The 13,000-nt window shown below is 49.5% G+C and overlaps 1 protein-coding gene across 1 annotated transcript in view; it reads right to left on the bottom strand.

Moving 5' to 3' along the window:
• Positions 1-10,790, bottom strand: part of CLDN16 (claudin 16) — a 41,254-nt gene extending 30,464 nt beyond the window's left edge. Inside the window, 6 exon segments of the mRNA XM_090054146.1 lie at positions 2,214-2,353; positions 3,560-3,757; positions 5,151-5,212; positions 5,214-5,292; positions 8,299-8,401; positions 10,677-10,790. Coding sequence (XP_089910272.1) covers positions 2,214-2,353; positions 3,560-3,757; positions 5,151-5,212; positions 5,214-5,292; positions 8,299-8,401; positions 10,677-10,790 — 696 coding nt within the window.
• Between the last annotated feature and the right edge of the window lie 2,210 nt (positions 10,791-13,000).

Raw genomic sequence — 13,000 nt, 5'->3', positions numbered from 1 at the left:
TTGGTTTCTCCCCAGAAATCTCTGCCCTGTGACACTGTGACTAAAATCTCTGGGCTGCATCCATTTGATGAGGGTGGGCCTTGCACACAGGGGACCCCACCCTCGCCTGTCTCTGTAGGGAACCTGAGCTGGCTGCAGTCCTGGGGGGGGAAACCTGCCCCCTCTGCCCACAGGACTGGCATCAATGACCTGGGTGGGGGGCATCTACCTGGGGAGCTGGGATCTGCCGGGTGACAGGTGATGTATTTCAAATGGGTTGGCTGACAGCCAACCGGGGCTGACCTCCACTGGCCCAGGTGAATGAGGTCACGGGGGCTATATAGGTTGGGGGGGAAGTGAGGCGGGCTCTCTCTTCGGCCATGAGGTGAAGCAGCAGCCATGCAGGGGACACAGAGGAGCACGACCATCTAAAATTGGCTTTCTCCCCCAAACTCACTAGCTAGAAACCGCCAGCTTACAGAGGGGAATTGCATCGGCCTCTGGAAGATGCTTGTGAGTGAGCTACTCAATCGGATTAGATATCTAGCTGGCAGTAACACAGATGCGTGATCAAAAGGCTACCTCACCCACACTGTTTGCTCTTTAGGATTTCTAAGATATTGCTCAATCCTGTACCCTAGTTTCCCCTACCCCTTGTAATCAATAAAGTTCTCCTTTCTGACTGGTGTGGGAGGCTTATTGAGGGGTGGGTCTAAATTATGCCTAAGAGACCCCTTAGGTCTGCGGCTAAGGGAGACTTTGCTTTTTGCCCCCTGACTTGGGGAAGTGCCCCAAGTGCCTGTACTGGGTCGAGTACCCATCGGACATTAGGCCTGTGTTTTCCCGAGGACACAGGGCCGAGACAGTCCCTTCTCGGGGTGGTGGCAGCACGTTACCTCCAGACTAGCGAGTGTGCTCCGGGAGAGGGGGCGGCCAGACGTGAGGCGTCCCCAGGGAGGCATTCGGAGCCTGGCAGGTGGTCGGGCGCAGGGAGGTGGGCGGCTCAACACAGGAGCGCCCCCTACTGGCCCACCACAGGAAGTTTCCAAGCAGAGGCTGGGCAGGCGTGGGTCTGGGATGTGGGGAACAGCACTTCCTGCATCTGAGCAGGGGGCTGAACTTGGTGGTCCCTAAGGTCCCCTCTAGCCCGATGGTCCTAAGTCCTAGGATCAGGGGATCGTGGGTCTTGTAGCCCAGTGAAATGGCCCAGTCTGGCCTGAGCTGTGAAAACGTGCTTGGTGTAGCCCCAAGTCCCTCCCTTTTGTGGCAGTTATTAAACCTCTTTTGCAACCAGGTGGTCTCCAGCGGTTTGAACCACAGGAGCAAAAAGGATGATTTTGGATGCAGTATTGCCTTCTCTCCCTGTTGTGTACACTCACAGGTGCACACCTTCACGGAGAAACAGCTGGAGGGTGACTTGCATTGCTTTCTCTTCCATACCTTCGCATCTGCTCTCGGCAGGCTCAGCGACTGAATCACACCTGCTTTATTCCTCCTGCGCTCATCTTTTCCTTCTCTCGGCATTTCTTAAAGCATTTTTGAGCTGCAAAGCATCAGGGCATGAAGAGTGCCTTTGTTTTCCCAGGTCAGATAAAGCTCCTCTCCTGGTTTCAGCCCATCTTGAAGACCAAGCTTATTGCAGGGGACGGTTTAAAGCTTGCAAAATGCAGAAGGACGAGGCTGGCAAGTCACAGGGCTGATTGCATCTTCTTTAGTAGCGTGCTCCCCGCTAGGATATCCACAGGCTCCAGACTCTGACAGCGGTGGTGGAGTTTCATACAACCCCTTTTATTCTGCCTGAACACACTGCTGCTCTCATGAAGGGGATGCACTCAGGGACCAGCTCCCCAGGTTTCAGATACTAGCTCCTTCTCCTAGCGAAAGCCCTTCTCCCTGGGCTGGCAGCATGTTATCAGGCACACACCAGCTCTGTCTTACTGTCTGAGGGTTTTTATACAGAATATCAGGGCCTGATCCTGTAAGAAGCTGATTTAATTTGCATCAAACCTTGTGAGCCACAGTCTGACAGACTGAGTTAGCTCAGCAGGTGCTTGGCACCTCTCCGTATTCAACCCAGTGGGAGTCCTTAATTCTCTGAGGTTGCATCCTTGCTGTTGATTATTTTTCTTTCTGCCACATCTCTTTGAGTGGGAACTGAGCATCTGTCTTGCAATCACTAGAGTCCCGGGCTCTGACGGTACAGAGAAAGCTGAGAGCAGAGTACTTTATCTCACCCTCTTCTGCTCCTCACACTCTGGTGTCCACATTTGGGCAGTGGCTGTCTGAGAAGATGGACAGTACACGTTTGCCACAGTGGTGCCAGTTCAGGAGAACATCTTCCTCAGGGAGCGAGAAGAGTGAAACCTCCCAGAGCCAAGGATAGAAAGAGGAGTCATAGAGGAATGGGGCTGGAAGGGAGCCCCCTTATCCAACCCCCTCCCTGATGCAGGATCAGCCCCATGCAAACCATCCCAGGCAAATCCATCATCTAAATCTATGTAAGACTACCCACAACACAGACCAAACACCCAAACCCGCCACAAGTAAAGCACGATTAAAGAATTTTTTTTTTTTTTTTTTGCAAAAATCTTGTTGGTCTAATAAAAGACATCATCTCTACGGCGAATCCTGATTGCAGGGGAACCACAGCAGCCAACCTCCTGCCTCTATAAAATGTTGTCAATACATACTCAAGAGGTCCTGGGTAGAGGCCATGACCCATGCTACAGAGAAAGGTAAAACCCTCCCAGTCCATGCCAATCTGACCAGGGGGTAAAATTCTTTCCTGACCCCAAATGTGGCATCGATTTGACCCTGAGCAGAGGGGCAAGACCCTCCAGCCAGGACCCTCCGGCTTTAAGTCCCAGCAAGAGCATTGGTGTGACCTAGTCATTGGTTTTGGGAAGACTTAAAAAGACCCTGACACAGTAGCAGAAAAGGGTGGGGGTAACACTCTCTGTAATGTATCTCCAGGAAAATCCCCATCGTACAATACAGGCATAGTTACACCTAGATCACCCCCAACCTGTGACTCTCCACCGTCTTTTTGAACACCTCCCATGATGGAGAGTCTAAAGCTCCCCTAAGTGTCTATTCTGCTGCCTCATTTCCATTTGCAACTTGCCCACCAGACACAGGACCGGGACGCTTCCAATTAACGAGGCATTGTAGGCCATCGTTGCTCCTCAGCTTCCAGCTGGGGACTGCAAAGCACTTCGCAAAGATAGGTCAGGCATTAATAAACACAGTGCCCATTGCACAGCTGAAGACACTGAGTTGTGTTTCACCATCTCAGATGATGATGATGGAGAGAAGAGGTCTGTTTTTTATAGGCTGCAGCAGTAGTGACCCAGAACTAGTCGTGCCTGCTAGCTCTTCAGTGAATGAACCTCCTCGGTCCTGTTCGAAGCTGATCGGCAACCCTGACAGCCTCAGCAGAGATGGCAAGCATCTAGTGGTCACAAAGACCAAACTCACTCCAGACATGGCCCTAAAGAAAATCCCACTGCTTTGGGCACCTGCAAATGCTCCAGAGAGACCATTCTTCCTATCTTCCTTGCTTTTAAGTATTGCCCTGGGTTCTTACCTCTGAAGAGATACACGCAGCAGGTGAGCACGGCCCCAGACAGGAAGCATCCCAGCGACCCAGCCATTCCAAGCCAGCAGGACCAGCCGAATTTATACTGGATACCAAGAAACACATTGTGCAAGGCCAGAGAGGAGCGCTCCACATACACACCAATAGCGTACCGCACCGAGCCAAGGAGGCCTGGGATGCCTGCAGGACAGGAGAGAAGGTCCCCAGAGAGAACGGTTAAATACGTCAAGTTTCCATGAGTTGCCCTCTACTGTCTCCTGATTCAGTCAAAGACAAGGGGGGTTGGACAGGACCCCAGGAGGTCCCATCTAATCCAACTCCCTGCTCCAAGCAGGACCAGCCCCAGCTACATCATCCCAGACAAGACTTAGTCTAGTCGGGCCTTCAACACCTCCAAGGATGAGGATTGCACCGCCTCTCTGGGGAGCCTGGTCCAGTGCTTCACCAGCCTCCCAGCAAGAAGGTTTTTCCTAATATCCAACCTCAACTTCCCTTGCTGCAGCTTGAGACCAATGCATCCTTTGGTGTCCACTGGCTTCATCTGGAGGGTGCCCCCACATTATTCAAGGGCAAAATTCATATGTGAGGGCTTTGCTTTCTCAACTATGCTATACACACATCGACTGGTGGGAATTTTTAAAATTTCAGTGTAAAAAGAGGGAATACACACACACACACACACACACACACACACATATGTATACCTGCACACATACATACACACACGACACATATACACACATTACGTATATATACACACATATACATATAACATATATAGACCCATATACACACACATATATAACACACATACACACATCACACATATATGTACATATATGCACACATACATATATATACACACACACATACACACTCAGTATGTCCTTACGTATTGATAAAGAGGGAACAGTTGCACACTTGGCAGTTCCATCTCCCTGCCCCTCTGCTTGGCAGCATTGCTCGCACACTGCTCAGAGCTGCATTGCCTTCAATACGCTGGCAACGTTTCTCAAGTGAATGCTGAATTTTGCCAGAAAAAAGGGGAAACTTTCAACAGAAAGTTCTCAAAATGCACCGAGCTTAATTCTAACAGCCGCTCGGCTGCCCAAAACTGGATCTCCAAACATGTTACATATTCATAAACCTCTTAACTTTTGGGCTGGGACTCAAGTGTGGACAGGCTGAAATAAAGGGAGATTTTGCTATCGGTAGAAGTCACGTAAAGAAAGCGGAGGGGCTAGACATGGTATCTCTCTTCTGTAGTTCTGTGGGTTGCCCTGCACTCAGCCCCTCACTCTCTCTGATGTCTTTCTCAGCTGGGAGGGAGGGAAGCGCTGCTATTCCAACGCTAGAGGTAAGGCAATGACATGCGAGGAGGCTGAGGGACACGTCTAGGATCACATGTGGCACAGCCGGGCACTACACCTGCGTCTCCTGTAAAGAGCGCTGGAGCACCCTTCCCACCGTGCTCCCCGCGCACCTGCTCTCTTGCGAATCCCAGGGAAGGCCTGCATGCACCTCCGCTGTCCTTAACGCCGTCCGTGGCTGCACGGCTGCCTTGGGCACACGCCTGCCGTGAGCAGCGTAACCCCCGACACCAGCTTGATGTTGGGCTCGTCGGTGAGGAACTTGACCCAGCAGCAGGAAGGTGAATCCGAATCCTGCCAAGATGTCGGCTGTGATCATCATGGCTCGGGTCAGCACCAGCTTCACTGCAGCGCAGGAGCAGGACGGGACGGCGCAAGGAAAAGACAGCAAGAAATCGGAGGCGATGGAGCACCAGGTTTCACCAGCAGCCCTTTCCTGGAGTGAAAACCTGGCTCCTTGAAAATAAGGGAGCAGGGTATGACGGGGTACAGTCAGTCCTTGATGTATACGGTATTTTTTGCACAGTTTCAGTCAATTCATTGTAACCCTTTCTTTTTTGTACATGGTGCGGATTCACTTTTACACAGCGGGGATGGAGTGCAGTACAGTCAGGCCTCAATTTACACAGTATTTTTTTTGGCATGATTTCAGTTATGCACGGCCAACTAACTGTGTATCTTTTTAGGCGATTTCTGTTTGCGCGGTGTTTTTTCGAAAACGTAACCGCCATGTAAATTGAGGCCGGCCTGTACTGAATGAAATCCTATCCCAGGGGATCTCTGCCACTTGGCAGCAATATTCAGACAGAGGAGAGAGGTTTTTGGAGAGCTCAGCTGAGAGCACCTTAAGGTGAAATACTTAAATTCCTTATGCCAAAATCAGCCTATTTTTCTAAACAGCCACATTATTCTCTTAGATTTCACCCATACGCTGCTATGTGCACCTTGGAGGATGGCAACTGCATAGGCAGGCTTATAGTTATCCTTCAGCTCTTTTATATATCCAATATTCAGGTTGTAGCTGTACTGGTCTAGAGGAAAAGGCAATCGGGACTCGTCGTAGAGATAATATTTTGTTAGACCAACAAGATTTTTGCAAAAAAATCAGTAATCACTTTCTGACCCTTAGATGAAAATACTGAACTTCTGACCTTTAAACAATGATAAAAATAGCAGACATGCCGCTTACATTGTTAAGAATAGGAAACTGCATGGCTAAACCGCAATGACGAAAAAACAACCGCAAATTATGTCAGTTTTGACATTTTAACCCTGCAAAAACCAGCAAAACATATAGATGAATAATGTATTTAGGTTATAGAAAATTAGCATAAGAAATATAAAGGTCATTAAGAATTAACATAAGAAGCGTAATGATTATAATACAAAGCGTATCACCTGATATTATAATATAGATAAGTTAACTAAATAACCAATAGAAGTAAGAATTAGAAAATGCATATGTATAAGTGTTATCATATATAACTAATAGTAAAGTTATGTTAGATGCCTCACTTCCACCATGGGGACAGTTTTGTATCTTTTGCCTAAAAAAAGATAAGGGACTCCTTTTAAATGAGCTGTTGACCAGTTCTGAGACTACTGAATCAGGCAGCCGCACCTAGCCTCCGGGTTAGAGAGCAAGGGCTCGATTTGGGAACCTCGTGAACCAACAGACCTCCTTTAGTTTATGACTTTGTGAAACAATAAAAGGTTTAAATTGAACAGGTCTGAGCCTGTGCTTAATTCAGTCCTATATAATTCGGCATCGAGCTCACACACAAGTTATACCTCTACTCTTTACCAAGCTACAGTACAGACCTTGCCTGGGGAGGGGAAAGAAACAGGCTAGAAAAGACGGGTGAGTAGACACGTGTTGTCCATGCAGCGTTCATGAGCAGATGATTGGGGCCATAGCAATAAGCAACGGCCATCTATGGTCACGGGTGGGCAAGTGGATCCAATTAACCAAACATCAAAAAGCAGGTTTTCAAAGTGCTTTTGGTTCCAGGGTTTGATTTGGGTCCCTCTGAAATTTTTAAGGGAACATCCTGAAGGTGATTCCCAGACCGTGGGCACTCCCAGCACTGGTATTTAGACTGGGGTAGGGTGGGGTAGCACCAGGAGGGTTCGTGCATCTCACCCTAACTCTTGAGGAATGAGTTTACATCTCCTCCTGCTGCCCCCAGTCAACCCCAAGGGATACCTGATCAGTCAGGGTAGTCTAAGGTGGCGGTGCCCTCCCTGCCTTGTGTGATGTGGGCTATGGAAGCTAACATGCCTTAGCCATGCCAGCCCCATGCACCTGTCAGACACAGGCAGACCTGGAGACGCTCGTAGTGCTGCAGCAACCTCTTGGCAAAAGAGAAACTCAAACAGGGAAGAAGGCTGCATATTCCCTAGAGCTCAGACATAAATGTCAAAAGGAGTGGATTTGTGTCTTTCAAGCTCTGTTGCAAAAACATGATCCTTTTGTTCACCTAAACGCTTCCAAATATTTGGTTAGGCTTCAGTGGGTGAATTCACATTTTCTCGCACTATCTGAGCCACCGGCTCTCATTTTTGCCCAGGAACGGGGGCTCTCCCCAGTGAAACAAAACAAAGTACTGGGGAAAATGTCACATTTTTTTGTTGCAAAGCAGAAGAAAGCAAGCCAAAAGCTGGACTCTTCCCACTGCCGGGGGCCCAGTGCCTTTCAGATTTAAATGCAATTGTGGCAGATCAAAGACTTGAGGCTTCTGCGACTCTGAAGCCCACTACTTCTTTCAATACCAGAACGGAAAGATGAGCTGCAGTCAGGGCTGGATGGGGAAGCTGAGCCTTAGCTGGGCTCTTCTGACTTGCACAGGGGGAAATCAAAGCCACATGAATTCTGTTAAAGGCCCAAACCAATCTTTTTTTGGGGTGGAAGCTGAAGGGTGTTAATTTTCTTTTATCACCACCATGCACGCTGCATTGCTCGAGCAATGCAATGTGGTCACTGGAAATTTGCTGCATCAAATGACCTTGTTACAGCGGAAGAGCTCTGGGTGTTTTTGACTCTGCATGCTGCTTTGGAGGCCCCAAGCGGCTTTCTGTCATGCCCGTCATCATGACTGAGCCATTTTCTTTTACATTTATAGGCTCTTTTGGGTCCTTCTCAAGAAAGAGAAATCGGAGCATGATGCTGAAGCTAAGGCTGAAGGCCAAAGCTGCTGTAGGACCTGATCAAAGCCCATGGATTTGGCTGAAACCTCGCTGTTTAAATAGCACCACAATAGCACCATGTCTAAACTGCCCAGGGAGGGAGGGGATGAGGATGAGGATACAAAATGCTCTGTAGCTTATGAAGGAAACCTGAAGGCTATGTACCGGGGTGCTCGGCCAGCATAGAGCCATATTCATCGCAGGTTTGAATCCCATCAAAGACGCTTGTGATGCATTCCCACCACAGGCCCTGGCACTTTGTACCCACCTGAAGAAAGACAGCATGAGTGCGTGCAGGCAGCACACCAGGATGGTCATTGCGGGCCACGTGGGCAAGCACCATCCAGCCACGTGGGCTGACCCGGGCTGGGGTTGCTGCCCCCTGGTCGAAGACATGCAAACCTACTAATCCAGTTGAATATTGTCTGGAACGGCTCCAAAATCCACCTGGAAAATCAAGTACTTTTGAGCCGGTTCCCTGTGAACCAGATAACTGTTATTGGTGGACTCCAAGTGCTCTGTGACATGAGTCTGCGAGAAGAGAAAGTAGGGGTGATGGTCATAACGCCAAAGCCGGCTGCACCAGGGACTTTTTCTGCTCCTGAGAGAGCAGCTTCTAGTGCACGGTTTGCATAATCCTATTTACCCAAGTGCACCCAGCCCCTCCGGCGCTGCTCTGCACACCCGCCTGGGAGCGTAGTGATGCTCACACTAGCACACACTAGCCAGGCAGAGTAAAAGCCACGAGAGTCTCTCAGACACTACAGGTCTTTCCCCTACAAACCAAAAGGCGAGGGATTCTTCCTCCTCTGCACCCACCAGCACTGCCACTTCCAGCTCACCCAGCCATTGGTCATCTACCCGTGTGCCCGTATTCGGCAAGGCAATGGGCTCATTAGTGGCATTAGGGAGCTCATCCCATCAGGTATTAACACCAAGGGCACCTGATGAGCTCATCTGATAGTCACGCTCAGGGCAGGTCTGTGAGACGAGGGCCGGGTGTCAACCGAAACCCCGTGTTAACGGAGCACTCAGAGGAGCCCCGGACGGAGGTGCCTTTGTGCTGGGAACACAAGGTTAAACCACCTCTGTTAATGCACTGGATTACTCATCATCGCTGTGTTGCTTGGAAAGAGCCAGCGGTTCCCTCCTTAACTCGTACTAAAAAGCAAGGCCCGGAAAGTACGTTGGAACTGTAGCCCAAGAGATTGAGGAGCTTTGTCTCAATACTTCGTGGGCTGCTCCACTGCCCCCTGCATTTCCTTTGCTGGGTCAAGGACACAGCACACTCGGCAGAAATGGGAAGGACAAAAGCTGGTGAGGACTTTTGATTTCTCCTGTTCAAGGCCAGATCCTGAGTGGGCATCGGTGGATAAAGTCTACTGACACTTAGACTCATAAAAAAGGAGGGTGTGAAGGGACCCCAGGAGGTCACATCCAGTCCGACCCCCTGCTCCAAGCAGGACCAGCCCCAACTACATTATCCCAGCTGAGGCTTTGTCTACCTGGGTCTTCAAAACCTCCAAGATCCCTTGTGGGGACTGCTCCTTAAATCTATATAAGCTTAACACTCAGGCATGCTGAGCAAAACAATCAACCATCCTTTGGTTTCGTCTCGTTACCTGGCGTATCAACGATAACATGTAATATCGGTGGATATATAACTATGCATTTCAGTTGCCATAGTACCAGATGTGAGCACAGGGATTGTTCAGATTTATCTCATTGTTAGGGGAAAACATCTTTTCCCTGCCATTTGGTCTTGTTTTGTTTCACCCTCCTGCTGTCAGCTGGGAACGTAAAGCCTTTAAGACGTGTAATACATGCAGGCTCAGGTCTGATCCAGCCAGTGCATCTGGATCTCTCTTTGTTTAGGCCCTTGCCTTGTGCTCCTCAATGAAACGCCAGATTCTCACCTCTGAAGCTGCCGCATCAATCCAGGGAAACCCTTTTGATTTCATTTCATTTTTTATTTCATTGATTAATGAGCAAGCAAAGATTTCAGCTGGAAAGATGGGAGCACTTTCATCCTGCTTATGCAAAGCAGGGGCTTTTGCAAAGAGCACAATGTTGGAAATGCCCCAGCTCCTTTAGCCCTAGCTGTCGCTGCCGGGCTTTCGGAGGCACTTCATATTTGCAAATGCACTGACATCTTCCAGGGTATATCGGCTCTGAGAGCCCCAGGCATCCTAGGAGCAAGTTTGGACTCTTTGTCCTACAGAATCGACAGGACAAAACTACTCCGCTTCTGCATACTGGGAAACCATGGGGAAATGGGACTCCAGGGTCAATCCGGAGTAGCGCTATCAAAGCCTGGAGGGTTTTCCAAGGGCAGATCCCGTGCAGTAAAGTTTATCACAGTCAGCAGTTCCCTAAACCAGATGCCGCTCTCCAGGCTGTCTGTCCCCCCAAGACAAGAGGGGGAAATGCTCCAACCAGCAAAGCAATGATACCAGGGGGAGTTTTTAGGCACCTCATACCCCACCCCACCTCCCCCAGAAGCACTTGGTTGGGAGCACTGTTGGTCCTCATCCCGGCCTTACCTCCAGCAAGTCATCGATGTTCACCATCCAGCAGTCTGTCCAGGCCGCCGTGATCAGAAACCCAGCGGAGAAGAAGGCAAAGAAGCAGGCGACATATTGAAGGAAAAACCGCATCCCCGTCGCTGCTCAGTGCCGCTTTGGCGGGGGGGGGGGCAAAAGTTGACACTTCCCAGCCCTGGCCCCCAAAGCTGGGGAGGCCTCATTTCATGGCCAGTGCCTCTCTGCTGGCATGAAGTCCCCTTGGACAAAGACCAGAGAGTTACAGTACATACATTGGTTTTTCTGCAAGGAGGAGGGCCTGAGAGGCCACGTTAAGCAACCAAGCTGCTGTAGCCAATCAGCCTTAGGCAATTAATGCCCTTGTTCTTGCCCGGAGAAAGGAGCCTGGGTCGTGCTGAAAGCACATGCAGGTGGCTGAAGTCCTTGGGGGGTTTTAACAGCCCTCCAAGGGCTAGGACAGGGATTATGTTTCATCCCTTCTGGGAGACTAGGGGGTTCTTGGTGTTTTGGGGCAAAGGGCCTCTTCACTGTGTGACAGGGTGAGAGTGTGTAGTTTTAGGAAGGGGATAGACAAATACTTGTCTAGGATGCTTTAGACAGGCATGATCCTGCCTTCAACAGGGAGGTGGACTAGGTGGGACATCCAGAGGGCCCCGCCAGCCCTACCTGATGTGAGTATTGGTGCTTGCATGAAAACTTAAGCTTTGCAGCAAATATTTTATAAATTGCCAATGGAGCAGGAAGGCATCCTCCTCAGATCTGCATACAAAGGGGCAGAAACACATGCATGCATGCACACACACATGCTCCATCCATGCCATAGCACTGGGCAGCCGATGAGGTGCATAGGGTGGGCCAATGAGGTGCATAGGATGGGCTGATGAGGTGCATTGGATGGGCTAGGAGCAGAAGATGAGCTATGAGGTGCATAGGGTGGGCTCAGTGCATAAGATGTGCTGATGAGGTGCACAGGGTGGGCTAGGTGTACAGGATGTGCCGATGAGGTGCATAGAGCGAGCTAAGTGCATAGGATGTGCCGATGAGGTGCGTAGGGTGGGCTACGTGCATAGGGTGGGCCAATGAGGTGTGTAGGATGGGCCGATGGGGTGCATTGGGTGGGCTAGGTGCATAGGGTGGACTAGGAGTATAGGGTGGGCTGATGAGGTGCATAGGACGGGCTAGGTTTTGCTTTTATCTTCATCCTCAGCTTCCCTGTTTGGACTCTGAAAAATGCCTCACGATATGCAGTTGTGATTGGGGATGGCATGAAGTGATCATGTTACAAAAAAAGGAAGGAAAAAATCAGGAGAAATTGGCCCTTTTTTGCCTCGGGCATCAGTGGCAGACTGCTATTTTTACAGTCCCCCCGAAAAGCACCCAGGCCTGGTGCCCAGTTCATCTCCCTTAGTTACACTACTGATTTCTAGGGGAATGGGGCTAAAAGCTGAACTCAGAGCTGGAGCTGAACTTTGCAAATGAGCCTCCCTGGAAGGCTAGAACAAAGTGCTCTGAACTCTGGGTTGTGGCAGCTGAAAAGTACGTCTGTGTGATAAAAGTGTTTGCTGAAGGCTCTCTGAAGATTTGATGAAGTGTTTTTTTCTGTATTTGTTTAGATATTAAGCTATAAGTTGTTGCTAAAAGCCTAATTAAAGTTTAAGATGTAATGAGGCCTTGTATAAAGTAAGGCCTAGTAAATTTAGCAAAGCCTAGAAGTAGTAAGGCCCTGCGGCACAGTTAAAATTACCTTATCAAAGGAATGCAAGGCTTGTATTGCTATTGGTCAGTCTATGGACAGTTGAAAAAACGAATCGAAGCGGTCTTACATTATCAGTGTCCTTCAGAAGCTATAAATTAGCTGAAATATCTAGAAACATTTTAGAAGGAAGATGCAGCTCTGTGAAAAGGATTAGTTAGCTGTTGCCTGGATCAGTGGGCTCATGGACCTCGAGGAGCCCAAGAACTGCATTCCAGGGTCCTTCCCGGCACCCCTCAAACAGCATTGCTCGGGGACGCCTGACTTTGCTGAACTTTGTGGAAAGAGAAGCTTGCTGTGTATCAGGCATCAGAGGGACTGCCGATAAGTTGCCGACACGAATTGCTTTTGTCTGCCATCATTTGTCTTGTTATTACGCATAGTTGTGTTTTTCTTAAGTTAATAAATCTTTCTTACCTTTCTACCCCTGACCACACTCTCAGTCTAAACCCTCCGCAGGCAGCTGGGACGTGGGTTGGTCACAGCCAGAGTCCAGGGTGGAACGAGAGACGAGCCGTTGCCAAAGGGCGGTGGTGGCGGTGTTTTGTCTGCTTGTTTTTGACTCTTATTT

Source organism: Crocodylus siamensis, chromosome 6 (genome assembly GCF_052110815.1).
Source record: "Crocodylus siamensis isolate JL-2025a chromosome 6, ASM5211081v1, whole genome shotgun sequence".
NCBI lineage: Eukaryota > Metazoa > Chordata > Crocodylia > Crocodylidae > Crocodylus > Crocodylus siamensis.
The sequence above is the reverse complement of the archived record's forward strand: the minus strand, read 5'-3'. Positions and strand labels throughout refer to the sequence as shown.